At 53.5% G+C, this 22,427-nt stretch overlaps 10 protein-coding genes and 1 non-coding gene across 11 annotated transcripts; 3 read left to right on the top strand and 8 right to left on the bottom strand.

Annotated features, from left to right (window-relative positions):
• Window positions 1-75: 75 nt before the first annotated feature.
• Window positions 76-4,768, bottom strand: QC764_700510 (uncharacterized protein). The gene is made up of 3 exons (XM_062949716.1): window positions 2,772-4,768; window positions 463-2,711; window positions 76-408 (listed from the first exon to the last, which is right to left on the bottom strand). Exons 1-2 carry the CDS (start codon window positions 3,005-3,007, stop codon window positions 1,670-1,672), a joined length of 1,278 nt encoding a protein of 425 aa, XP_062796948.1. The 5' UTR covers window positions 3,008-4,768; the 3' UTR covers window positions 76-408; window positions 463-1,669.
• Window positions 707-1,582, top strand: QC764_700500 (uncharacterized protein; the record flags this gene model as incomplete). Its single annotated transcript, XM_062949715.1, has 1 exon — window positions 707-1,582. One exon carries the CDS (start codon window positions 707-709, stop codon window positions 1,580-1,582), a length of 876 nt encoding a protein of 291 aa, XP_062796950.1.
• On the top strand, window positions 4,007-4,762 carry QC764_700520 (uncharacterized protein; the record flags this gene model as incomplete). Its single annotated transcript, XM_062949717.1, has 1 exon — window positions 4,007-4,762. One exon carries the CDS (start codon window positions 4,007-4,009, stop codon window positions 4,760-4,762), a length of 756 nt encoding a protein of 251 aa, XP_062796949.1.
• Window positions 4,769-5,662: 894 nt separating the features above from the next.
• QC764_700530 (uncharacterized protein) lies at window positions 5,663-8,605 on the bottom strand. Its single transcript, XM_062949718.1, has 4 exons — window positions 7,208-8,605; window positions 6,249-7,142; window positions 5,905-6,187; window positions 5,663-5,840 (listed from the first exon to the last, which is right to left on the bottom strand). Exons 1-4 carry the CDS (start codon window positions 7,724-7,726, stop codon window positions 5,758-5,760), a joined length of 1,779 nt encoding a protein of 592 aa, XP_062796947.1. The 5' UTR covers window positions 7,727-8,605; the 3' UTR covers window positions 5,663-5,757.
• Window positions 8,606-9,543: 938 nt separating this feature from the next.
• On the bottom strand, window positions 9,544-10,356 carry QC764_700535 (uncharacterized protein; the record flags this gene model as incomplete). Its single annotated transcript, XM_062949719.1, has 1 exon — window positions 9,544-10,356. One exon carries the CDS (start codon window positions 10,354-10,356, stop codon window positions 9,544-9,546), a length of 813 nt encoding a protein of 270 aa, XP_062796946.1.
• A 1,679-nt stretch (window positions 10,357-12,035) lies between these two features.
• QC764_0108300 lies at window positions 12,036-12,107 on the bottom strand. Its single transcript has one exon. It is a non-coding gene; the product is annotated as a tRNA-Met (tRNA).
• Window positions 12,108-12,352: 245 nt separating this feature from the next.
• On the bottom strand, window positions 12,353-15,112 carry QC764_700540 (uncharacterized protein). The gene is made up of 3 exons (XM_062949720.1): window positions 14,412-15,112; window positions 13,524-14,353; window positions 12,353-13,474 (listed from the first exon to the last, which is right to left on the bottom strand). The coding sequence occupies exons 1-3, from the start codon at window positions 14,513-14,515 to the stop codon at window positions 12,477-12,479; spliced, it is 1,932 nt and encodes a 643-aa protein (XP_062796945.1). The 5' UTR covers window positions 14,516-15,112; the 3' UTR covers window positions 12,353-12,476.
• Window positions 15,113-15,293: 181 nt separating this feature from the next.
• QC764_700550 (uncharacterized protein) lies at window positions 15,294-16,493 on the bottom strand. Its single transcript, XM_062949721.1, has 2 exons — window positions 16,329-16,493; window positions 15,294-16,269 (listed from the first exon to the last, which is right to left on the bottom strand). The coding sequence occupies exons 1-2, from the start codon at window positions 16,436-16,438 to the stop codon at window positions 15,348-15,350; spliced, it is 1,032 nt and encodes a 343-aa protein (XP_062796944.1). The 5' UTR covers window positions 16,439-16,493; the 3' UTR covers window positions 15,294-15,347.
• A 744-nt stretch (window positions 16,494-17,237) lies between these two features.
• On the bottom strand, window positions 17,238-17,624 carry QC764_700555 (uncharacterized protein; the record flags this gene model as incomplete). Its single annotated transcript, XM_062949722.1, has 2 exons — window positions 17,238-17,460; window positions 17,521-17,624. The coding sequence occupies 2 exons, from the start codon at window positions 17,622-17,624 to the stop codon at window positions 17,238-17,240; spliced, it is 327 nt and encodes a 108-aa protein (XP_062796943.1).
• Window positions 17,625-18,348: 724 nt separating this feature from the next.
• Window positions 18,349-19,602, bottom strand: QC764_700557 (uncharacterized protein; the record flags this gene model as incomplete). The annotated part of the gene is made up of 4 exons (XM_062949723.1): window positions 18,349-18,788; window positions 18,851-19,114; window positions 19,175-19,398; window positions 19,472-19,602. The coding sequence occupies 4 exons, from the start codon at window positions 19,600-19,602 to the stop codon at window positions 18,349-18,351; spliced, it is 1,059 nt and encodes a 352-aa protein (XP_062796942.1).
• A 2,204-nt stretch (window positions 19,603-21,806) lies between these two features.
• QC764_700560 (uncharacterized protein) lies at window positions 21,807-22,352 on the top strand (the record flags this gene model as incomplete). Its single annotated transcript, XM_062949724.1, has 1 exon — window positions 21,807-22,352. One exon carries the CDS (start codon window positions 21,807-21,809, stop codon window positions 22,350-22,352), a length of 546 nt encoding a protein of 181 aa, XP_062796941.1.
• Between the last annotated feature and the right edge of the window lie 75 nt (window positions 22,353-22,427).

Here is a 22,427-nt window from a genome sequence, read left to right as displayed (position 1 = left end):
TTCTACTGTTCACGTGTGGGGATTTGTTTTTGCTATAGAGATATTCTTTTTGGCCGAAGCATACATTCTTATCCATGTCCGACTACAGTCCTGATACAGCTTGTGTTTTATCTCGATGTGCTCCTTGAGACCTTTAGTCATACCAACACTGTTGACTGCCCGGCTTACACATCCCAGTCAAGAGTATCATATGTACAATCTCACAGAACCACCGAGATTTGTTGACGAAAGCTTGTTTAGTCATGAATGGAAACATGCATCCCTGATCGGACCGCATTAGTAGACACCGCATATAAACAAGCAACAAACGAGCAGAAACAAGCACAAACAAGCCTCGGACGGAGGACGTCAGCTGCGGCTGGTGATAATTGGTGGTGTCGGGATTAACCAGATTGCCTACCCCAGACTCTGTCGAGTTCGTCATTTAGGCTGCGTCCGAGGAATAATTGTCGATCAACGTACCCGCGAGCCGCAATTGGAAAATACGTGCCAAGACCCATTTATACCGGGCCCTTCCGGTCCTCCTCCTCGCTTCTCCAGGGGACTAGGCTGATGATCTGAGGGGTTATGTTTGGGATAGCTTGCTGGACTGGAATGTAGCTATTTGAAGGGACTCACCGCTGCCGAGAGTGACCTTTTGTGACCTGTCCTCCTCTCCATCAAGCTCAGATTTTCGGACCCTCCCTGTGAGAAACCTTCCATCACGATGCTGTCCCAAGTAGCTCTTGTCTCCCTGTTGGCCAGCGCCAGCCTCGGCTCAGCAAGCCCAATCACCCCGCGACAGGCCGCTCAGCAGGTTGTCCGCATCAATTCGATCGAGAATGTCGCCGTCCGTTCCAACGGCCTCATCCTGGCCACCAACATGAACAGTGCAACCCTCTACTCGGTCGACCCTGTAGCCAAGACATCCTCCACCGCCCTCTCCGTCTCCGGCACCAACGGGCTCTCAGGAATCGCCGAGTACCAGCCCGACCAGTTCGCCGTCATCGGCGGCGGCAAGTCCATCTACAAGGTCGACTTCTCCTCCGGCACCCCCCGCTCCACCCTCATCAAGACCATCACCGAAGCCCAGAACCTCAACGGCCTGGCCTACTTTGACAACTCAACCGTCCTCGTCGCCGACGCCGGCCGCGGAAACGTCTACAAGATCGACGTGAACACGGGCGTCTACTCCGAAGTTGCCCGCGACCCGACCATGGCCCCATCAGGCGGCATCCCCTTCGGCATCGACGGCATCCGCTACGCCAACGGGACGCTGTGGTACACCAACATCTTCCGCAACTCGTTTCACAAGATCCCCCTCGACCCCGTCACGGCCAAGAGCACGGGCGCCCAGACCACCCTCTGGACCAACCTCATGGGCGATGACCTCTGCTTCGGCCCCAACGGCAAGATTTATGTCACCACCAACAGCAGGAACTCCCTGGTCGAGGTTGACCCGACGGCTGCCAGACCCAGCCCCGTGAGCGTGGGGACCGTGACGGGCAGCACGAGCTGTGCTTTTGGGCGGACAGACAGGGACAGAAACGTTGCGTATGTCGGCGGTGGACAGGGTGTTTTTGCTGTTACTATTCGGGTCTGAGCGGTGGAAGCTGTTTGTTTCCTAGTATCAAAACAACACCAGACAATAATGATGTACATATAAGAGGAATAAAAGATCAAGATGCTCTCATTTCTCCTGCAAAACCTTGATGAAATCCTCCAACCCTTTAGCCAGAACTTCAGGTTGCTCCAACTGTGCAAAGTGCCCTCCTACTTCCTCCTCCCTCCAAAAGACCAGGTTGGAGTACTTCTCTATCCATGCTCTTGGGGTAGGGATGACCTCATACGGGAACCACATCATGCCTACCTTTTTCGGCGCCATGACCGGGAACTGCGCGTTGCTTGATGGCGGGGCCCGGCCGTTGAGGGCAAACGCCTCCCGGTAGGAATAGAAGCTGGTGTGGATCTTGCCGGTGAGCCAGTAGAGTGCCACGCTGGCAATGATTTCATTCATCAACTTTCTCGAGTACCGAGCTCCGCTGGGTAGTGTCTGGTCTTGAGTAAAGGAAAGGGGATCGGTCCAGTCGAGGTACTTTTCTCCTATCCAGGCCAGCAACGCAAGAGGGCTGGCGGACAAGGCCAATCCTAGTGTTCCTGGTCTGGAGGCGGCCATCATGGCGTAGGCAGATCCATCGTTGCGGAACCAGTCACCTCTTTCCAATCCCCTTTTGTCTTTCTCGCTCAGTGTTGTGAAGTCAAAGCTTTCTGGCGGCGGAACAGGGCTGTAGTTGACGAGCACGGCACTGCACTGTTCACATCGGTTGCCGAGAACGCGTGCAATGCGTGACCCGATGTCGCCACCTTGGACTACATAGTTCTTGAGGCCAAGGGTGCCAACCATGAGCGAGTCAACGACGAAGGCGACATCCTCCATGCCGTAGTTTCTGTCATTGGGAAACTGGTCGGAGAAGCCAAAGCCAGGAAGAGAAGGCGCAATCAGGTGGAACGGTAACCGAGCAGGATCCGGGTACTTTTCTCTTAGAAGGCTGAAGAGGGGAAGAAACTCCAAGATGGAGCCAGGCCATCCGTGAAGAAAGACGACTGGCACAGCGTTGGGGTTCTGGCTGAAGATTCCGAGGAATTGAACGTTGATCTGTTCTCCTTGTTCGTTGACGGGCACTGAAGCAGTGAAGTTGGGGAAACTGTTGATCTGGGATTCGACTGCTCTCCTAAGATACTGTCAAGACAGGTGCTCGCAAGTGGGAAAAGAAAGAGGAGAGGTTGGTTACCAGCTAAATTCCTCTTCCCAAACACGCTTAGCCTCCACCAGCCATTCTCTTCTCAGCCCCAGCTTCCGGCTGCCGTCGGGGAGTGAATTCTCGTAGCATTCTCCCGGTATGGGGGATAGCTTGAGCAGAGTCTGAGTCCGATCAAGCTGTCCCTGGTCGATGTTAACCGTGTAAGGTGCTACTTCTTTGGGAAGTTGCACTGTCCCAGAGGGGGAGCCCCAGGTTGAAGACAACATTATGCAGAACAGAATGCTGATGGATTCGTTCTACCACCAGATATCTTCTCAAGCTGGAGGAAGAGCTATCAAGTTATATCCATCTGGACCTCCATGTCTTGAACGGCAGTCAACGAGATAGTGGGGCCAGCGTCACCCCGCATGCATACCCGTTGAGAAGGGCGGGGGCAACAGCCGAGCCGAGTTGATCGCCGTCATCCTGGAGCGCGAAGGGCGAGGTGTGGTGGGCCTTGTGCTGGCTCTTGGAACCTTATCTGGAAAACATGGCGATGTGTGATCGATATGCAGATGCCTCATGGGTTTCGTGATGATGTCAGTTGATGACTGCACCAGGCTGAGGTGGGTTCACTTCGGGTCACATGGCTGGTGATTGCCAACACACCACCAACAAAAGTTACTCCGTAAAGGCTGTGTTAGAGATGTGAGAGGACGTGGATCAATAACCGCCGAATCGAGGACGGAAAATCGCCGAAGAGAAAGAGAGTCGGATTTGTGAGTGTTCATCCCGTCCGTGTCATCCTGACAGCTCTTGGCGGGGTGGCTTGCCAAGACGGCTTCGGGATCGACTGACTAGCCAATGAAATCTCTAGTAAAAAGCCACAGTGGAACAATCGGAGGAACGTTGCGATGAACCCCCGACTCTGGGTGCGCCAACGTCGCATTCTAGGCCCCTGTGAAAGACCAAACCACCACCACGGCGCAATATTTATCACGACCATCCATCATCCCGCTGCTGGTGGAGGCGCATTGTTTGCTGGCGTCACCTTCTCGAGAGATCTACCCCGAATCGGACAAGAAAGACAGAAATGGCGTGTCCGTCTTGCGAGTGCCGGATGCGACTTGGGGGAATAAAAGGGAGCAACCTCCTCCCTCTTGTCTTCTTCCAAGAACCTGACTGACCAAAAGATTCTTATCAGCCCTACTGACCGAGTCATTAAACGCTCCCACCACGACCTATATACCTTCCATCACTTATTCAACCTCTATCCTCACCCCGCAATGTCCAAGTCCATCCTCTTCCTCGGCGCAACCGGAGGCGTAGGCTTCTCTGCCCTCCAGCGCTCCCTCGCTGCCGGCCACTCCTGCACAGCCCTCTGCCGCACACCTTCCACTCTCTCCGACAAGATCCCGGCCGAAGTCGACCAGAAGTTGCTGCGGATAGAGCAGGGCAATGCTCACGACGTCGACGCTGTTCTCCGCGCCCTTCTCCCTTCACCGTCCTCGCCCCGCCAGGGCCTCCCACATGTGATCGTCTTCTCCATCGGCGCCTACTTCAACTTGTCCAAGATGGGCATGGACGACGCTCACGTGTGCGAAAATGGCATCAAGACCGTCTTGGACGCCTTGCAGAAGGCCAGAACAGAGCACAACCTGCAGGGCAAGCCGCGGATTGTTGCCCTCAGCTCCACAGGCGTATCCGACTTTGGGCGGGATGTGCCGTTGTTGTTTGTTCCGTTGTATCATGTCGGTCTGAAGGTTCCCCACAAGGACAAGAAGGCCATGGAAGACGCTTTGGTCGAGAGTGAGGAGGAATGGACCATTGTGAGGCCAAGTTTATTTGTCGACGGTGCCAAAGATGGTCCCAAGCGGGAGATCAGAGCCGGGAAGGAGGATCCAATCAAGGGAGTAGTGGAGAGTAAGGCAGTTGGCTATACCATCAGTCGGGAGGATGTCGGGAGGTGGATCTTTGAGAACCTGATCGAGGGAGAGAAAGCTGGAGAGTGGCTCAGGAGGATGGCTGCCATTACATACTAATATCTGACCAGTACTGAAATTTCTGTCCTGATGGACTCGGGGGGCCTTTCTTGGCTCTTGTCTTTTTGGTTGTTAACCTATAGATACCATATCTTGTTTCTGCAGCATTTCCTCTTCTCTTAATAGACTTTGTTAGCTCAACGGTGTCAGATTTGTCTCCATGTCACCAACAGCCTCCTCTTCCTCTCCAGTTAGGTACCGGCCCCTTCCAAACTTCCTGTGGCTTTCCGCCAACTTATAAGCTTTTTACCTTGAGCACAAAGTCTTGTCTGTCCACCACAACAAGAAAATTCCCAACACTCCACGAAATTTCACCAGACAACCGTACCGGACTCACGACGCACTACCTACCTCACCACGGTAGCTTCATCAGCCGGACCGCGCCTCTCTGACCCGGTTTTCCTCCCATCGACATCAACACTGGTGACTCTACTACACGGTTCTACCCAAGCAGACAAGATGGCTATGGATCGCCCCCTCAAGACGGTCATCGGCGTCAAGCTGGTCTTCTCGACGGCCTGGGCAGTCAACTATCTCGAAAGATCGCGCAAGTCACCAGCCCAAAAGGCTGCTCAAGGCAGCTCGGCCCAAGAGCAGAAGCGGCATCGGCTCCAACAGGTTTTCCAGCAGCAAGATAAGCGTCAGAGAAGCAATGCGGATGCTGGTCGCGAGTGAGTCTTAGCTTACTCTTCTTTTTAAGGATCTCAGAGTGCTAATTTGGCTTGAACTCGAAAGGGACTCTGGAAGCCCCCTCAGAGGTAGAACGGGTATTGCTTAAGAACATTGGTTTGAGGCTCAGCTCTGTGGGGCTTACTGTGTCAGTCTTCAGTCTACATGTGTCTGAACAGGATAGACAAAAGTTTCCGATTTGGGAGCAAGGCATGGGACACAATCTACCACGGGCAAGCTTGGTACATAATACAGACGTTGGAGTTCCCAAAGATCATTATTGGATACCTATATTTTACACTATTCTCAACCTCTTGAGTGCCTCATCAACTTCTAGCAGGCACCAAGAAGCCCTCAAAGAAGCTTCCCAGAGACTCGACATCCTCCAACCTGCAAACCTTGGCAACATCTAATATCGGTAATCGTCAGCATCCACTCGAAGCTCCACACACGAACAGAAAGAAAGTACTCACAGTGATCAGGCCGCACGACCACAATGGCGCCCTTGGAAGCATCGACTCCATAAGCCTCATACGCATGGCCGTGTCCCGAGTTGTAGCTCTCATCATCGGCATAGATCTTGCCCAGATTCTTCATCTTCCACTTCCCGGTTACCGGTGTGAAGAAATCCGGGATGGTGTCCAGTTCAACCTTCTTTCTGTCGCCCGCTGTCACCAATATCCGGTCGATCACGCCATCTGGGTCCACACCAGTCGGCGTGAGGCGCTGGACTGTTTGGGAGAGTGTTGAAGAGATCTGTTGGCGGTGACATCAGCATCAGAACCCCCATCCTCCAAGACGTTGTATCAAAACTCACCTCGTCCAACCTCGACATCGCTTCGGGCTGCGACAGATCTCCCGAGAACACCACGATATACCACTGCCCGTTCGCTGGCAGCCCCTTCACAAGCTGCATGGCCTTGGCGTCACACGACCGCACCACTTGCGCCGTGGGAAACCTCATGCCGACTGTCACCTTTGCCACCAACTCCTTGTCGTGCTCTCCAATATCGGTTATGGCAGACGCATCGTACTGCACAGCCTGGCCAGCCGTGTACCTGCCCGCCTTGGTGAACTGCTCCGCAAACATCCCCGCCGTTATGCCGTGTTCCTGGCGGTACTTGGTGTTGAAGAGCTTTGTGAATTTGCGGTCAAAGTCGATCAGCTCGGTAGCCGTCCGCTCCCGCTCAAGCACATACGTCTCGAGAATATCTGGGCGTGCAAGGCCCTGCAGGACCATCCCAAGCTTCCATCCAATGTTGTGGCCGTCCTGCAGACTGACGTTCATACCCTGACCGGCTTTGGGAGAGTGAGTGTGGCACGCATCACCTGTCAAAAACACACGGTGATCTCGGTGGAAGAAGTCGGCTCTTCTTTGACCGATGGAGTAGGCTGACCACCAGAAAGTCTCCGCAAACTCCATCTCATAAGGGTGAAACACCTTGCGGGCGTGGTCGTGCAGCTTTTCGAGGCTGACATCGCTGACTTTGGTGCCTGCCGGGAGCTCGGTGTAGAAGCGGACCATGGAGTCGCCCTCTCGGGGGATGAGGAGGATGTTGCCGACTGCTGAGTTGATGACCGCCTTTTTGCGAATGTCTGGGAAGTTTGTGCGGGGGTAGATATCCATGACACCCCAGACTGCGTCTGAGCTGTCGCCCACCATCTTGAAGCCGAGGGATTTCCTGACGATGCTGTGTGCGCCGTCACAGCCCTATTTACCCAGTCAGTACGATGTTGCTTATTCCGCACCCATGGCGTTTGAAGGGGCAGACATACAAGCACATATTTCGCCCGATACGTCTTTTGAACTCCGTCCCGAACAGCATCCACTCTGACCGGGTAAGACTCCAAATCGCTGCTATCCGCATTCTCATCCACCACCACATTCTTCACCTCGCATCGGTACTCAATCGGTGGGTTCGACCCCAACAACCCCGTCATCAACTCGTTGAGTCTCGCCTGGTTGAGGATGACGTGCGGCTGGTGGCTGATCTCGGTCTCTTTGTCGGCCTCGTACTTGGCCCTCTTGATGCCCTTCTCGGCGTCGGGGGCTGACCAAAAGGCAATCTCCAGCACGTGGTAGGCCTCCCGGAGCATCTCCTCTGCTATCCCGAACGAGTCGAAGATCTCGACTGTGCGGGTCTGCACGCCGTCTGCCTGTCCAATCTCGAGGGGGCCATTGCGGCGCTCGAGGATCTTGTAGGGGATGTTGAAGCGGGCCAGCCACACGGCCGCGCAGAGGCCTGCTGAGCCTGAGCCCGCGATGAGGACGGGGACTCTTTCTTCTGGTGTCATTGCGTGTGAATGCTTGGATAAGGTAGGTACCTAGATATGATCGACAGCAGAAGGTGGGGGAATAAGACCGGTGTTGAGCTGGGGTTGGCTGTAAGTGAGAAATCTAGAAGGCCGAGTCAGGGATCGGCAAGTGCAAGAGCATAGGTAAGCCAGCGTATATAAGTCTGTTGTGCGATTCCTGTCCTACACATGTACTGGCTGGCAATCATCGCGAAGTGAGTACAGCTGTTACTCGCCACCGGACACCGGGCCAAGAGATTGCGTGCCCCCATCGCGTCGCGAGCAAACGTCCGAGGGCAGTGATGACAGAAACACCATCTGCCGGCCGGGAAGGGGGTCCAACAAGACGGGATCATCCCGATGTTGAGGACGGATGCTCCGCCCTGGCTCCGGGGAAAAGGATGGGGCTCCACTTCTTTAGTCCGGGGAAGTGCGGGCTGTGGAGGGAGCTAGAGAGAACCAAGAAGCTTGTGTCGGCCCGGTCGCTATCTTCCCCGCATTGTTCTGGACGGCACTCGCGGGCGAGGGGGAGAAAAAATATCCCGACGTCGGCGGTGACATGTGATGGTTGTGGTAACCTCCTTCGGTGCGGCTGTTGAGTGTGCTCAAAGAACACGAGCAAATTTGTGACCGTGTGGTTATGAAGGCTGTCGTGGCACAATGCCAGCTCTCGCCTAGCAGCGCCTCTTCCAAAGTTCTGCGTCTGAATGAGCAAATTCCCCCACCATGGGCTTCTGATTAGGGCTGTGAGCAAGGCTCCCACAAAAGAACTGAAGGGTTTATTGATCCCATGTAAAATACCTATTGGCATGTCCGGATTCCTGGACCAACTTCGCGATACTGAGATGATGGAATCGACTGAGGAGAAGCCATCTGCGGGCACCATGACCACGGACTCGAAGACCAAATTGGCAGCAATTTGGAACCAACGTTGTCCCACTTTCAGTATCAAATTTACAATATTACCCATGGCATGAACACGTACAACGCAGCATGGTGTGCAGTTCTCTTGGTCGCCAGCGACGACATCCCATGTCTCATGCGGGAAGGATTCCCTTTCACCGAAACTAATATGTGTGATGAGCTAGGGGTCAATATCACCGAACAGTAGTGAAACGGAAACGACTGTACCATTCGTCTGAATTTGAAGTCCCATGGGCTTACAGAGCGCCGCTCTTACGTTCTGACCGATTTTCCACCCGAAGAGGAGAAGCGCTGTGGACGGCGGGACTCTTGGTTTTCGCCAAAGATCTCGACGTTCTCTCCAATTTCAGAGTGAGGGACAAGTCCCCAAATATGATTTGTGCCTGTACGGCCGTCAGGAGGACAAGGAGCTTGTATATTCTTACTCCACCTCGCCCAGGCACCTTTTCAACACACCATCTACGATGACCGATCACTTGAGGGTTTCTTTGAACACAGCCCTGACAAGACCGGGTAGCAATGAGGCAGGACTAGACGGAGAGAACAGTTCATCCACCTCGGGGCCATGATCAAGCTGTCATGTATCGCCAATTCATGCTATATACAAATGCTGCCCTATGTTCAGATGGGCTCCCCAGTCGCTCCTTCCTCAATCGCGTCGTTCCTGCCTCCATCGTGTCCTGTCCCCCTTCCTCGTCTCGATATCTGTTTTTGGTTCGCTGTCATTTCCGTTAGTTTCAACATTGGCGGAATCTTTTGCCAGATGACATACCTGGAAACCGAGGTCTTCTATACGAGTGGATCTTTTCACACTGCTCGACAGTTTGTGCGTGCGTGTGTGCTTCATTCGCAGATGGCGGCACTCCTCAACAGTTGGCGGAAGAAACTGTTCTCTACCACCACCAAGTGAACGTCTCGCCATCAAGAACGCGAATCTCCCTGGTGTCCACCTGATCGCGCTTTTGCTTGTTTGAACGGCCTTCTTTCAAGTAGCCAGTGTGGTAGTCCTGATCGGAGTCCGTCTCATCGTCGCTGGCGTCAAACTCATCGAGGTGTTGCTTCTCCGAATGACCTTCTTTCAAACAGCTCGAGTGATGATCTTGGTCGGAGTGGCTGTCGTCCTCGCTATCGTCCTTCTTCTCCTCAGGCTCAAAGTGCTGGGATTTGTGTGAGAACCTCTTCATCCGAACGATGGATTCTCGCCTCTTCTGCAAACGAAGATCGAGGTCGACGTCGGGGTCAAACCTCCGCATTCTCCTCGTGAACTGGAGCAGGGGCCGCTTATCTTTCATATTGGCGGCGTACTTGTTGAAATCGGCGGGGGTCTTGAGGAAGACCCTCGCGCTGTCTTCGCCGGCCTCCAAGTCGAATAGGGCAGAGCCGCGCTTCTGGGCCGCAGTGTCGAAGGCGTGTGATGAGCCAAAGACGTCATCCGGGTCGTAAAAGACTTTCTTGGGCGGTGTGACGTGCTCGGCGTGCTCGACTGTGGGCTGGGCTGTGTTGTCCTGTGTGAAGATTCTGCTACCTGTTGTGTTGGGTGATACGGTCCCCTTCCACCCAGCCGGAGGGTCTTCCCAGCCATTTCTGATGGCCATATCAGTTTGCTTGTCGTAAACGCAGGAAGGCTGCTGGCTGAGTTTGAGAAGCATCCCGAAGGCCCAGTGGTGCTCAAGACACAAGGTGTTTGAAGAAGCGAAAGGTCCCATCGTGATAAAGTGTAGGTAATGAAATAAGGTAGGTTTGATTGATGGTGAAGAGTAAGACGTTGATGAAAGGCAAATGCGGTGTTTGGCAATGAAGGTGAACGGCTGGATAAGCGAAGAAAGTTCCAGTTCCGGTCCCCGGCTGAAGATGGTGATGAGAGAGTAGGATGGGGGAGAAGAGAAGAAGGAGGAAGACGCTGCCTTTATAGAGGACTGAAGACGCCCAGACCCGCAGTTCACCTAGGGGCCCTCTTTTTGGGGGTACTCGCCTGTGCTCACCTCCCTGAACAGTTGCTCTTACCTTATCCAAAGCAGAATTTTCGGGCTCACGGGCTCTTCTCGTGACTCTCGTGGTTGCAGGTGGGCCGTAGGGGGTTGGGAGCGACTTTCTAGAGGCTTGGAATAGTTCGGATGAAAACCTAGAGCCGAACCTTCCATATTCACTTGCTCCTTTGGTTCCATCTCCGGACTCCGCCGAGCGACCATTTTACGTCGAGTTCTGGCCTCATGCATCTTGTGCAATGTCTGTTCTAACTCGATGTCGCCATCTGGATCTCGGTTGGCAGGAGAAGGCTTTACAACAGAGCTGAGGATAGGTGCCTGATGGTCCTTGAAATTTTAATAAGTACATACTAACCTCTAAGTTTCTGGACAGTTGCTCTTTCCAAGGAGTGACTTGAAAGGTGTTAAATTCTATAACTGGCTCACTTTGTGACACTTTGAATTGAACACTTCCAGTGAAGTAAAAAAGTCGGTACTGGCTGGCTGGATTTTGTTCCGTGGCGGTCTAGACGCCTAGCTACTCCCTCATCAACGCTCTTCTGCTTCTTTTGCTCTCTTCACTCCTGTTCAATCATTAGAGTCGCGCCAACACTTGAGGCGGCACTCCCCACGATCCCTTTTCTTGAATGCCAAAAATCTCCGTTTCCTTCTCGGTTCACCCTTCATCTCGAGTCTCTCTTCCATTTCCTGTTCCAGGTCATCCAAGCCCTCAACCCAATTACCTACACTCGGTCTCCGCAAGGTCGTATTTCTGATGCTCGGCATAACTGGCATAGTCGGCCGCCGTTTGTAGTGATATGGTCGCAAAGTCCTGGGTTTTGATCTCTTCATTATACTGCGAGTGGTCCGTGGGCGTGCTGCTGGTCGTCCTAACAACGCCCCATGGATTGGGATACTTGGCTTTTATCACAGAAGGAGAAATTTCCTCTGCAACCCCTGCTTTGCTGGAGGTTCTTAACCGGAACTGTGGCAAATATCCATATAGTAGTGGTGTCCAAACCATCATGGTCGCCTCAGAACTTCTTAACATACTCTTTCTCTTCATCTTCCTACACCACCTCGCTATGTGTTTCCCCACAGACCGTAGCCACAGGTAGTTTCGGGTTCGAACTCGATGAAGTTGCGGCTCTGGGTGAACCTTCTCATAGGCATGGTATTACTGCTGCGTAGATAGATATGCACGGGCTGTCTTATACAGGAAGTACCATGTTTGAAGTCAACAGTAGAAGTCAGGAAAGACAATCAAACATCGAAAGCAAAAGCAAACCATAATATAAGAGCGCCATGGCATCCGCGTGCTGGTCCGTGTACCTAACTAGAGGTTATCATTAGGTGTGTAATTTGGGCGAGGGAAGTGTTGAGAGGCTGTGGGAGAAAAGTGCAAAAAGCAAACGATAATTTAGCTGCGACTCGTTTCGATCGAGTGACCTCCGGGTTATGAGCCCGGCGCGCTTCCGCTGCGCCACGCAGCTTGTTAAGCTGATTTGTTGAGGTGGATGGTGAAAATTTGACTCTGAAGGCAAGGAGCAAGGTTGTTGTGGGGTGGGTCAAATTGAGGACGGATGGAATAAGGTAGTGGAAGAGGCGGAAAGTAAGAATGTGACTCATGATTCCTAAGGTTTCACTGATCTCCGTGATTTCGCAGAGACTCCTCAAGCACACGTCTAACGAAGGGATGGTTGGTCCTCTGCCTCGCCCCGGAAACCTATAGACCTCATCGGAGGTTTTGCTTTGCAAACAACACACACTTCCATTGCCCGTTTTGCCATCCTAACAAACACCAAGCTAAACTACCTACCCCGGACAGCACAGATTCTCTCAGACCATTATCCAATCCACCGCTACTTCCCATTAACAATCTCCTGCTGAGCAAACCGCCACACATCTGCCTCCCCGACCAAAAGCGCAAGCAGATATCTCTCCCAATATCCCACCAGCGGCTCTTCAGGTAAAGCAACCTCCTGTGGCACCCTAGCCTGGCCTTCCCCCACCGCCTTCCTTTGATAAACCCACTTCCAGTGGTGATCAAACTCTCCGACAGGATACATACATCGCTCAGGATACTCGTCAGTGCCAAGCGTCAGTTCTCTCGGCCGGATTCTCCAGGCCTTGACGAATTCTTCTTCGCCGCTACTCAGCGCGCTACCCCTTTCCAACTTCCATAACGGGCCTCCTTTTCTCCTCTTGTCACCCTCCTCAGCTGTTTCAGACTTGAGGAGGGAATCGCAGGTCCAGACATCTTTGTCATCTAACCCCAACCCTCCACAGGCCAACCGGATCCTGACACAAGCGTGTATCCTCTCGCTCGTACCAAGCAAAGGCTCGCTGGTATCTTCGTTTGTGTCTTCATCAACCCGCATAAACAGGCCAGGACGCCGAACGGTCTTGCCGGCCACAGTGGTCACTACACTGGTAGGACTTCTGATCAAACCCAGGCCCCAAGGCCGAGCAAACTGCCACAACTGGGGCAAGGGGCCATCGGGGTGGTCATGCTTTCCATCACACTCGTGAGGATCTCGTTTGGGGGCTGAGAAGGGGTGTCGAAAGACGGCAGCGTGGCCCCAAGGCTTGGGGCTTCCTGGAGCCAAGCTTGCACTTCCATTGGCGGTGCCATTCCCGTTGGTGGTCCCGTTTGACGAGGAGCTCCTTCCTCCGCGAAGGAGCTTGCTCATGGATCTGGGGATGATGGACTTGGCCACTGACCCAATCGACGAAGTCTTTGATTGCGGCGAGAAAGGGAAGGGGTGAGCAGCGGAGAAGCGCAGTGATTCCAAAAACATATTGGTCATGCGTGGGTGATTGAACTCCAGTCCCAATGTCGAGAGTTGATCACACATCCCTGTATTTAATATCAGCACAGCCCACGCCAAAGAGGAGGCAGAACTTACAGGCCAGTGTGATGTCTGATATCTGTTGGTCCCACCAACCACCACCGACATTCCCATGGTTACCAGGAAACCATACCTGCTTCAGGTTTGTTGTACTTCCAGGTACCCTCTCCCAGAGGGCAGGCCTGAAAGCATATCTCGGCTCATCAAGAGCCAAAGCCTGAAAGGCGTTCTCGACCTTGGCCGAGATTTGCGTGTTGGTGAACCTCCATTGATCAGCGCTTCCTCGAACACCGATCACTGGAGCAGGCGGGATTCCAAGTGTTCCCACCGTGTCCCAAACCGCAAGAGCCTTGATTTTGATCTCCTCGCCAATCTCTCCAGCTCCAGCATGGAACGTATCCCGCGTTAGCTTCTTCTCCCTCAAACCCCGCTTGTACGTCTCCTTCCTCCTCTCCTCCCACTCAATCTTCTTCTGCCCATGCTGTCCCTTGTACTCCTCCAGCCCGTCAATCAGAAAGTCGTCCGTATCTCTGGACGACGAGCCCATGTTTTCGTAATCATCAAAGATGGCAAAAAATTTGTCCAGCCCTTCCGGCGTCAACAGTCCCACGCTCGCGACCATATCAGCGACGCTACGGGCAGTAAACGCTCCTCTGCTGAAGCCAATCAGGATGATGTCGTCCCCGTCGACGTAGTTGGTGCACAAGAAGTTGTACACCTCTCGGATGTCTGCGTCTAGCCCCATGCCGAACGCTCCGCCGGTGAACTGGTCCAGGCCGTTAGCTGTACCTACACCGGCGAAGTAGTTGATAATCTGGGGCCTGCCATCACTGCAGGTGCGGCAGAGAACACGCGAGATGCGGGTCACATTTGAGGGTGGTTCGTGCCTTTACGTCGTTAGTGTCCCAGTATTATCATGACGAATCGAACCTCGACGTGGCATACCCTTTTTTTCCCAGCGAGTTCATCCATGTTCCATCACAGCAGACAATCAGTCTCTTGGGCGTCCCCCGGCGATGGGGGTGAGCAGGATCAAGCGGTGAGGCCATGGAGAGCAGGTATGGTCATTCTTGTAGAGGCCCTGTCAGGGACCGAGGGGCAAGAGGAGAAGAGTGGCTTTTATCCTCACCCAAAGCCCGTGATACAATGTCTCACAGCCACTCTCACAAATTAAGTCCTCAGACCGGGTCTCGGGTGTGCAGAGTCGATCGTGAGAACCACGAATGAGACGTACAGCTTTGCCGAGTTTTGTTTTCCCCCAAACCAAGACCATTCGGGCATCCCAAAAAGTAGCTGACCGCCCCCCGTCAAACCACCAGAGGGAGAAGGAGCTGCAGTTGATGGCTGGCTGACACTGTGGGCTAGATGTCGGGGATCTACAGTGCATGAGGGTGTCCCCATGTCAACAAATCAGAGCCTCTACTAAAACCCCTGCTTGTCTCCAGGCGGCCAACCTCAGCGCTTGGCCAGCAGCGCCATCCGCTGGAGGCTGGGCCACCTGCAGCCGGGTGAACCCCGAACGAAACAATGGGAGAACGTGTCGTGATCGAGTGGTAGCCGCCATGTCCGCCTTGATTTCCCTCTTTGTGCTGTGTGTGTGTCGCCAGCAAGCTGAGTGAAGCGAACAGAGCAAGTCGTCGGGTGTCATGTTGATCGAGACGGGCGCACAGTGCACCCTGCCGCGACCCGCCCGCTAAATGAAGAACCCCTGTTGTTGTTTGGTAGCGCCTCGGTTGGGCGATCCGTGCCGCTTTCCAGGAATCGGCTTGGCGCTCAGTCAACCAGCCCCCTTACATGCACGCAACCTGATAGGTACCCCAGATTACACTTCAGCTGGCGTGGAATCATCAACGATCAATTACTACCTCAGTCTCATGATGCCTACGACAGAGGAGGCGTGTCATTAAATTCATCCAACAACCCAGGCGGCACCCGTATCCCCGCAAAGCCAAAGTCGTTCAACCAACCCCGTATCTCCCTCTCCTCGTCTTCACTCACCTCCACCCGCACCGCGCCGACGTTCTCCTCCAAATACTTGATATTCTTCGTCCCCGGAATGGGAAAGATATCCTCCCCCTGCGCCATCAACCAAGCCACAGTCAACTGACCAGGCGTGCAACCCTTCTTGTCCGCCATGATCCTGAACTTTTCCACCAGCGCCAGATTCTTGGGGAAGTTCTCCTTGCTGAACCGGGGAAACAGCCGTCTCAAGTCCCCAGGCTCAAAGTCATCCGGCGACTTGATCTGACCCGTCATGATGCCCCTTCCCAGCGGGGAGTACGCAAAAACGGCGACGCCCAAGTCCCGGCAGGTCTGAAGCAAGTGATTGGTCTCGGGCCCTTCAATGTCGAGTGACCAAGGGCTGTATTCCACCTGGTAGGCATCAACATGGTCGATGGCAGCAGCCCGGCGAACTGTATCCGCCGACGCAGCCGAAATCCCAATGTGCCGGATCTTGCCCTCGGCTTTCAGCTTGACCAGCTCGGCCATGGTGTGCTCGATGGGCGTCTTGCCGTCTACGCGGTGGATGTAGTAGAGGTCGATGTACGATGTCCCGAGCCGCCGAAGGCTCTTTTCGCACTGCTGGCGGCAGTAGGCCGGGGAGCTGTTGATGGTCAGGCCGTTGGGACCGTACTGGAGGGCAAATTTGGTGGCGAGGAAGATGTCGGCGCGGCGTTCGGGGTGGAGGGCGAACCACTTCCCCAGCAGGTCTTCGCTGTCGGCATACATGTCGGCCGAGTCCCAGTTGGTGTAGCCTAGTTCCCAGGCTCGGTCGAGCACTTTGAGGCGGTCTTCATCCGAGCTGTGAGGGAGTTAGTCTCATTCAACATCGTCATGATGAGACTGGAGTGCTTCACTCACCCGACAGAACCGTATGCAGTGCTCAGCCCCATCAACCCGAAACCGATGGCTGGGATTTCAGGGCCGTTTTTGCCCAGCCTGCGGGTGGGAAGCTTGGCTGGAGGTGCCATTGGATGGTGCTATCACAGACGGTGTTGCCGGCGGGTACGTGGAATATGAATTTGACACAGAGGGATTGACAATATGGGCTCGGCATGCACCGTGTGATGTTAGCAGCATTTATTTATTTATACAAAGTCCCTGGACAGGAATTCCCCGCATCCTTGGAGTGGTCACGCCAAGCGCCACCAGGTGGTGTCCGTCCCGGCATCTAAATAAAGATGCTGTCGGCTCCCAATACCCGGTTTCAGGGTCTTATCCGGGGACCTGCCATGCTACGGGTTGAAGTCTGGTACCGTATGCGGCAGGCAAGTTCCATGTGATAATAGCATTGTAAGCCGTTGTTTCACCATGTCAACCTGGCGTTTTGCTCTGATCACAAAGTTAATAACTTATAGAAACAATAGAGATAATATGATGAACAGACAGGCAACGAACTGAAGACCGCAGTCGAGCGTTCTTGAACCTTAAACAAAGGGTTACCTACCTACTAAGAGACGGAGGCGATTTAAGGGTCAAAATCGGCAATATCGGAAAGGAGAATGAGTTGTGCTTGTGAATTCGCACATCACCGCAAAAAGTGTCACGAGCAAGAAGAGCGATCTAAGTACATGGGTGATGCATCACATGGTCACAAGACTTGATCAATATGATGGTATTCAGAATTGGAAGAAAAGGTTTAGTACAGTATCAATTATCCATCAGCAAGATTCCCAGATGGTGAGGTGAAGTCGATAGGTGCCTCCCTCCTACCCAGATATTATCTATAGTGCAAAGGAAAAAAGGACTGTAACTCACTTACCTCAGGTACTACGACCACCAGTCAGAGTCTGAGAACTCGAAGCCGGAAGAGCCAGGAGAATCGGAGTCTAAAGCATCGGAGCCAGAGTCAGTGTCCTCACGTTCAACACGAGGCACTTCATTCCTAAAGTAACGAGACATAGCCACTCTGGCCAATTCTATGTACTCATCATCCATGGTCTCGAAAATTGCATCAGGACCCGTTGAGAAGTTAACCTGGACCTCGTCGTCCCTATTCCTCCCGTTTTAGCGCTCACGCCATTCTTGAAAAATGTCCTCCTCGTTCACAGACCGGAAATTAGGGTGGTTCCAGCCACGCTCGCTGGCGAATTTCATGAGCTTCTCCCGCAAGTTGGTAGACCAGTTATCCCGATCCGTTGACTGCCGGAAAGTCATGGCCTGTATGGCCCGCTGGAAATCAGGGTAGTGAATGGTGGCCCTGACATAGGCCTGGGCACTCCTTACCGGGTCGAGGCCCCAATCCGTTGCATCTTCAAGACGGCAAATAAAGGCCCATCTGACATGTCACTTCCTGTTCGTATATCTGGAAAAACAATGCCCAAGCTAACAGAACAAAGCAACCGAGCCTTTTGATTCATAGTTAGTCAAGTGCCAGGACAAAGGATTCTGACAATGTGTTGTCCCCCCTCGAGTAAAGGGGACCAGATCCGGCACAGGAACAAAGCAGTGTATCTTGCAGACAATGCCCCTGTTGAGATATCACTACGTACCTAGTCTCCTAACCCCAGCAAAAAAAATCGTCCTCAGCCAAGGAAAGGGGGCAAAAAGGGGGGTGAAACAGAGACCAGTGAAACACGTTTAGAGACTGATATAACAACCGCCAAACGATATCTGAATGGCGTCTTCCCCTTGACACCTTCCGTAAACGTGTGCCGTGAGAGATACCAGAAACGAAAGCTTCAAGAAAACAATGAAAGGTATAGGTAAATGGTAAAGTGTATTGCTGTGAATTTGTACACGGGTATAGAAAGCCAAATAGTCCTCCAGACCAAAGCAGGAAATTGCAAAAGAAAAGCAGAACGGGTCAGAAGGAAGACCAATCAGCCACTGGTGAGACGAAAAGTGGAAAGCCGGGCCTTGGGTGTGGCCCTGTCTTGCTTCAACTGGGCCAGGTAAAGTTGTCATCGTACCATCCACCATAGTTGATGGAATCATGCTCGTCGTAGGACACCGGTGTATTGTTGTGATCCTGGGAGAAGCCATAGTGAAGAGCCGCTGTCTCATCCCGTGCTACGAAGTTTGTGTTTATTCCTTCGGTAAGAGAGGGTCCTGTGAAAGTGACTTCGCTGTTTATGAGTGTATTGTGAAACGAAGCCTGGTTCCACAAGAAATCTGGAGCCTGACCGAACGGCAGGGCTGGATCTTCTAGGCTGTCGTTGGAAGGTCTTTCGGCGGGCTGATAAAATTCCAACTGTTGACCATATGGAAATGACTGGGCGGTTGAAGCCTGGACAACATCGTGTCCTGATTCCACACCCATGGAAAGTGGCGGGAAGTGATAATCGCCATCAAGCCGAGAATGATCCGCGTCCTCCAGCCCTAAAAGCGAATGTCAGTAACAGCCTCTTAAGCCCGTCAAAGCTTCATTGTGAAATACTCACAAGCGTAAACTTGATGTGTCGGAGACGCCGTACCCGCAAGAGACTGGGATGAAGACACGGGCACATCCCATGATATATCTGGATATTCACGACGTGGCACTTCGAGCGGGTTTGTGTTTGGTGAGCCCACGAAGCAGTCGAGAGATGTCACGTCCGCATCGCTTATCACTGGGCTCAGATGTGGAGCGTTGCCATGTGTTGGGGTGGTGATTTCAGTACGATCTTCAGGCTCCGGGGTCGAAAAGGTGATGCCTCTGAGAGCAGCTAATTATGCTCTGGTCAGACGATGTGAAAGCAATGGAGTGATAGAGGAGCGTGTTGTACCTTGCACATCACCACCAAAGTCTTCATCATCCAATACCACACCATGACGAGTTGCAAAACGTCGAAGCTTTGAGTCCAGGACCGGCTTGCCCCGCAAATAAAACTGTGTTCTTTTGCCCTGTCTGCACCGATGTTCCTTGATCCGTAGCATCGTCAACATCTCGTCTCCGTTGATGTTTTTGAACAATCCCCAGGCCTTGATTCGCTTTTTGTACATTTTCTTGCTAAGGTGTATCAGAATTCGAACAATCTGGTGGCTACAAGTCTGATATGTAGCGAGAGAAGGGGCATAGTTACGTGGCTTCCACACCGTAATCTTCCCTCATGATCTTCATGACCTCAGGGAGCGACATGTCCTGAACCATATACAGGTCCTCGAAGATCTTCCGATGGGCCTCCCAATCAATCGGATGACCAGAAGGAGTCATCTTGCCTAAGTGACTGGTAGTATCAATGATGTGGCAGCAAAAGGTATTCGAACAAGAAAGGCATGGCGAGGTAGATGGTGAGATGCCATGGCGACGTGGGAGCGTGAAGACGTTTATATAACGACCATCGACGGGTCTGCTAACCGGATGCCAACTCGAGCAAATCAGTGTCCCGTCCAATGTTGCTGTCCGGAAAGCCGCAAGAGCTCACACCAGCTGGAGGGAGACTTCCAGGCAAAGCCCGAAAAACGTGATGTATCATGGGCTGAGTCTCGTGCAAAGTCCACCGCAGCAAGCCAATCGGGGAAGACGGGATCGAGAGGATGTGCGTGAGATGGAATACTGAAATGCCCCGTTCAGGCATGGCCGCAGACAATGACAGCAAAAGGAGTAGGAGCCGAAAGTCACAGGGTATGTATTTGGTGCAAGTGACGGATGGCTTTGGTCCCTTTGATGTGTAACCAAGGCCATGGGGTGGACGCCGGGGAAGTAGACATCAAGATCCGGACCCGACGAACGCTTCACCGCCACGATTAGAGATTCGACCCCAGATTGAGGGTTGAACAAGACATGTCTGGCGTGTTACACGAATGCGGGGAGGGGAATGGCAACTTCCCCGGCCTCGTAAAGGGGGGTGAGACAGTCCCGGTGAGCGCCACGGCGTGGTTCCGCCATCTTGTAACGACGGGAACAGACGTTACGTTAGATATAGAGAACAATAGGCTGTTCCCTTATCCGACATGTCATATCTCGTATGCCAAGGACTCCCAGCCTTGGGACGGATCGAGAGGTCCAAGGCGAGATCAGCGCTATCTTGAAGCCATGTTCCCTCGACCAGAGAGCCGGTACAAGCATCCCTGCTGTGTGTCCCGGTAACCTGGGGTGCCCGGGGCGGTAGAATCGTGGTAATAGAAGAGGGGCTCCTGCGGGACACAGCCAGAGGGGATCGAGTCCGGTTGGCTGTAGCGTCCCTGGCCACCCCACGGCAAACAACAGAACATTTCGGATGCGGGCCGCCATCTTCCTGGATACAATCGGCATGACGCACTCTGACAGCTCAGCCGGTTTTCTCTCTCCTCGGACTTCCCAAAAGAAAGCTGATAGATTGGGCATGCGTAAGCACAAAGGTTCCTTCTTGTACAGGCAGAGAGCAAGGTTGACGGGAGTCATTATTGTGGACAGCGACGAGGCTGATGCAGCCTCTCGTGAATCTGGACTAGTGGTGGATGTGATCAGCAGTACAAAAGGGACCCCGGGTGCCCGAGACAACTCATCAGCCGGGCTAGACAGAAAACCACGCATCGGACTTCATAGGTATGTTGAGCGAGAGGGAAATGAGATACAGCCACTGGACAGTTCTCAAGAGCCGCCAACCACCAGGCTGGGCTCCGACGGTGAACCTGAAAATTCGAGACATCTGGACAGGTCAGCGTGCATTGAGTCGAGTCGGAAGCCGTTCCGGAATGTGTGGTGGGTGAATTGGTGCACCATGAGGTTGTAATGCCTGAGAGGCTGTTGGTGACAACAGCAAGGCGAGATATGTTTGCCGGGCAACTTGAGGTGTCCACGAGGTACTGTTTCGCGCAGATAGGTACCGGTCGTTGGTTCAATCAGATGAGAAGGCGGTATCAGTGACATTGCATATGCCATATCTTCCCTCTAGAAGGTGGAAGACGGAAGATGGAAGATGGAAGTCTAGATGATGGAGGTGTCGTTCAGGGCCGTAGTGGGGCAGAATGTCAGTAAGTCATTGCCCCACCATGACCTAGCGCCCAAACCAAATGGAGAGCAGCGAGGGCGCGCCGTTGAAGTTCGATGGCGACCGCGCCCGTCTCCCACGGCCTTTCACCTTTAGCTTCAACTGCCGATCACAGTCGCTCTCCAACCGTTGCAGCGCTCCCTTACCGATTGTCGCAACACCATCCTGTCTGTTCTATCTCCCAGGCAGCACCAAGTAACAGCAGCACAAGGCTCCCCAGGTACTCTGCGTCTGCAGCGCAACCACCACACCATCTCACCGACCGTCTGCGCAACCTCAACCCTAGAAGCGTGCGCCGTTACAAGTCCGCGGCCACGACTTGCCCAATATTTCCTTCCGTGCGCCTACCAACACCTACTCCTCTGCCGTCATACTTCCCAACCTCCCCTCCATCCAGCCGGAACTGCACCTCCGTCTGCCCCGGAAAGACAGAAAAAAAAAAAAGATGCCCCCGAAAATCACGGCCAAAAACCTGCAGTATAACACCACCCTCCCCCCGTTCCTCGCCCGTCTCCGAGGCGAGGCAACTTCCTCCTCCGAGTTTGATGGTGGTGGTCCAGACCCCATCCTCGCGGCCCGAAGGCGACCAACCAAGAAACGGTCCGGCAGCGCCGAGGCAGAAGACGCCCCTACGATAGTGGATGAGCACGGCAACACAGTGCAGGATGTCACTGTTGGGGTAGACGGCAGCGTAAAGGCGACTGCGTCCGCGCCGGCAGAAGAAGAGAAGGGTGGCCATGACGATAACAAATCAGCTGCGGAGGACCAGGCACAAGCAAAGGCGGCTAGCATTGGCGCTGCTGGGAAGAAGAGAAGAGTAGGAAAGGTCGTTGGCGCGGATGCTGACGAGGAGGAGGATCAGAAGAAGGACGCTGCTCCCATAACCAACACCAAAGCCGAGGACAAGGAGGGTACAGCATCGGCGCCAAAAGCCAAGCCCAAGAGAAAGGCGAAGAAGATTAAGCTTAGTTTCGGTGTCGATGAGGGCTGAAGCAGGCCAGAATTGTAGAGAAAGATCACATAGCCCTCTCTGACCGAGAGTTAGGTCTGGCAGCGCGGATGTATC

This window comes from Podospora pseudoanserina (assembly GCF_035222485.1).
Source record: "Podospora pseudoanserina strain CBS 124.78 chromosome 7 map unlocalized CBS124.78p_7, whole genome shotgun sequence".
Classification (NCBI taxonomy): Eukaryota; Fungi; Ascomycota; class Sordariomycetes; order Sordariales; family Podosporaceae; genus Podospora; species Podospora pseudoanserina.
This window is presented reverse-complemented; position numbering and strand designations above follow the sequence as displayed.

Bases quoted from the DNA above. Each gene is read 5' to 3' on its own strand.
- QC764_700510 (XM_062949716.1), bottom strand. From the start codon at position 3,007: ATGTTGTCTTCAACCTGGGGCTCCCCCTCTGGGACAGTGCAACTTCCC. The intron at 2,712-2,771 runs GTAACCAACCTC...ACAGTATCTTAG, and splicing joins TGGGAAGAGGAATTTAGCTG to GAGAGCAGTCGAATCCCAGA.
- QC764_700540 (XM_062949720.1), bottom strand. From the start codon at position 14,515: ATGGCCTCACCGCTTGATCCTGCTCACCCCCATCGCCGGGGGACGCCC. The intron at 14,354-14,411 runs GTATGCCACGTC...AACGACGTAAAG, and splicing joins AACTCGCTGGGAAAAAAAGG to GCACGAACCACCCTCAAATG. The intron at 13,475-13,523 runs GTAAGTTCTGCC...TATTAAATACAG, and splicing joins ATCAGACATCACACTGGCCT to GGATGTGTGATCAACTCTCG.
- QC764_700530 (XM_062949718.1), bottom strand. From the start codon at position 7,726: ATGACACCAGAAGAAAGAGTCCCCGTCCTCATCGCGGGCTCAGGCTCA. The intron at 7,143-7,207 runs GTATGTCTGCCC...CTGGGTAAATAG, and splicing joins ATCGGGCGAAATATGTGCTT to GGCTGTGACGGCGCACACAG. The intron at 6,188-6,248 runs GTGAGTTTTGAT...CACCGCCAACAG, and splicing joins CGATGTCGAGGTTGGACGAG to ATCTCTTCAACACTCTCCCA.
- QC764_700550 (XM_062949721.1), bottom strand. From the start codon at position 16,438: ATGGCACCTCCAGCCAAGCTTCCCACCCGCAGGCTGGGCAAAAACGGC. The intron at 16,270-16,328 runs GTGAGTGAAGCA...ACTCCCTCACAG, and splicing joins ACTGCATACGGTTCTGTCGG to CTCGGATGAAGACCGCCTCA.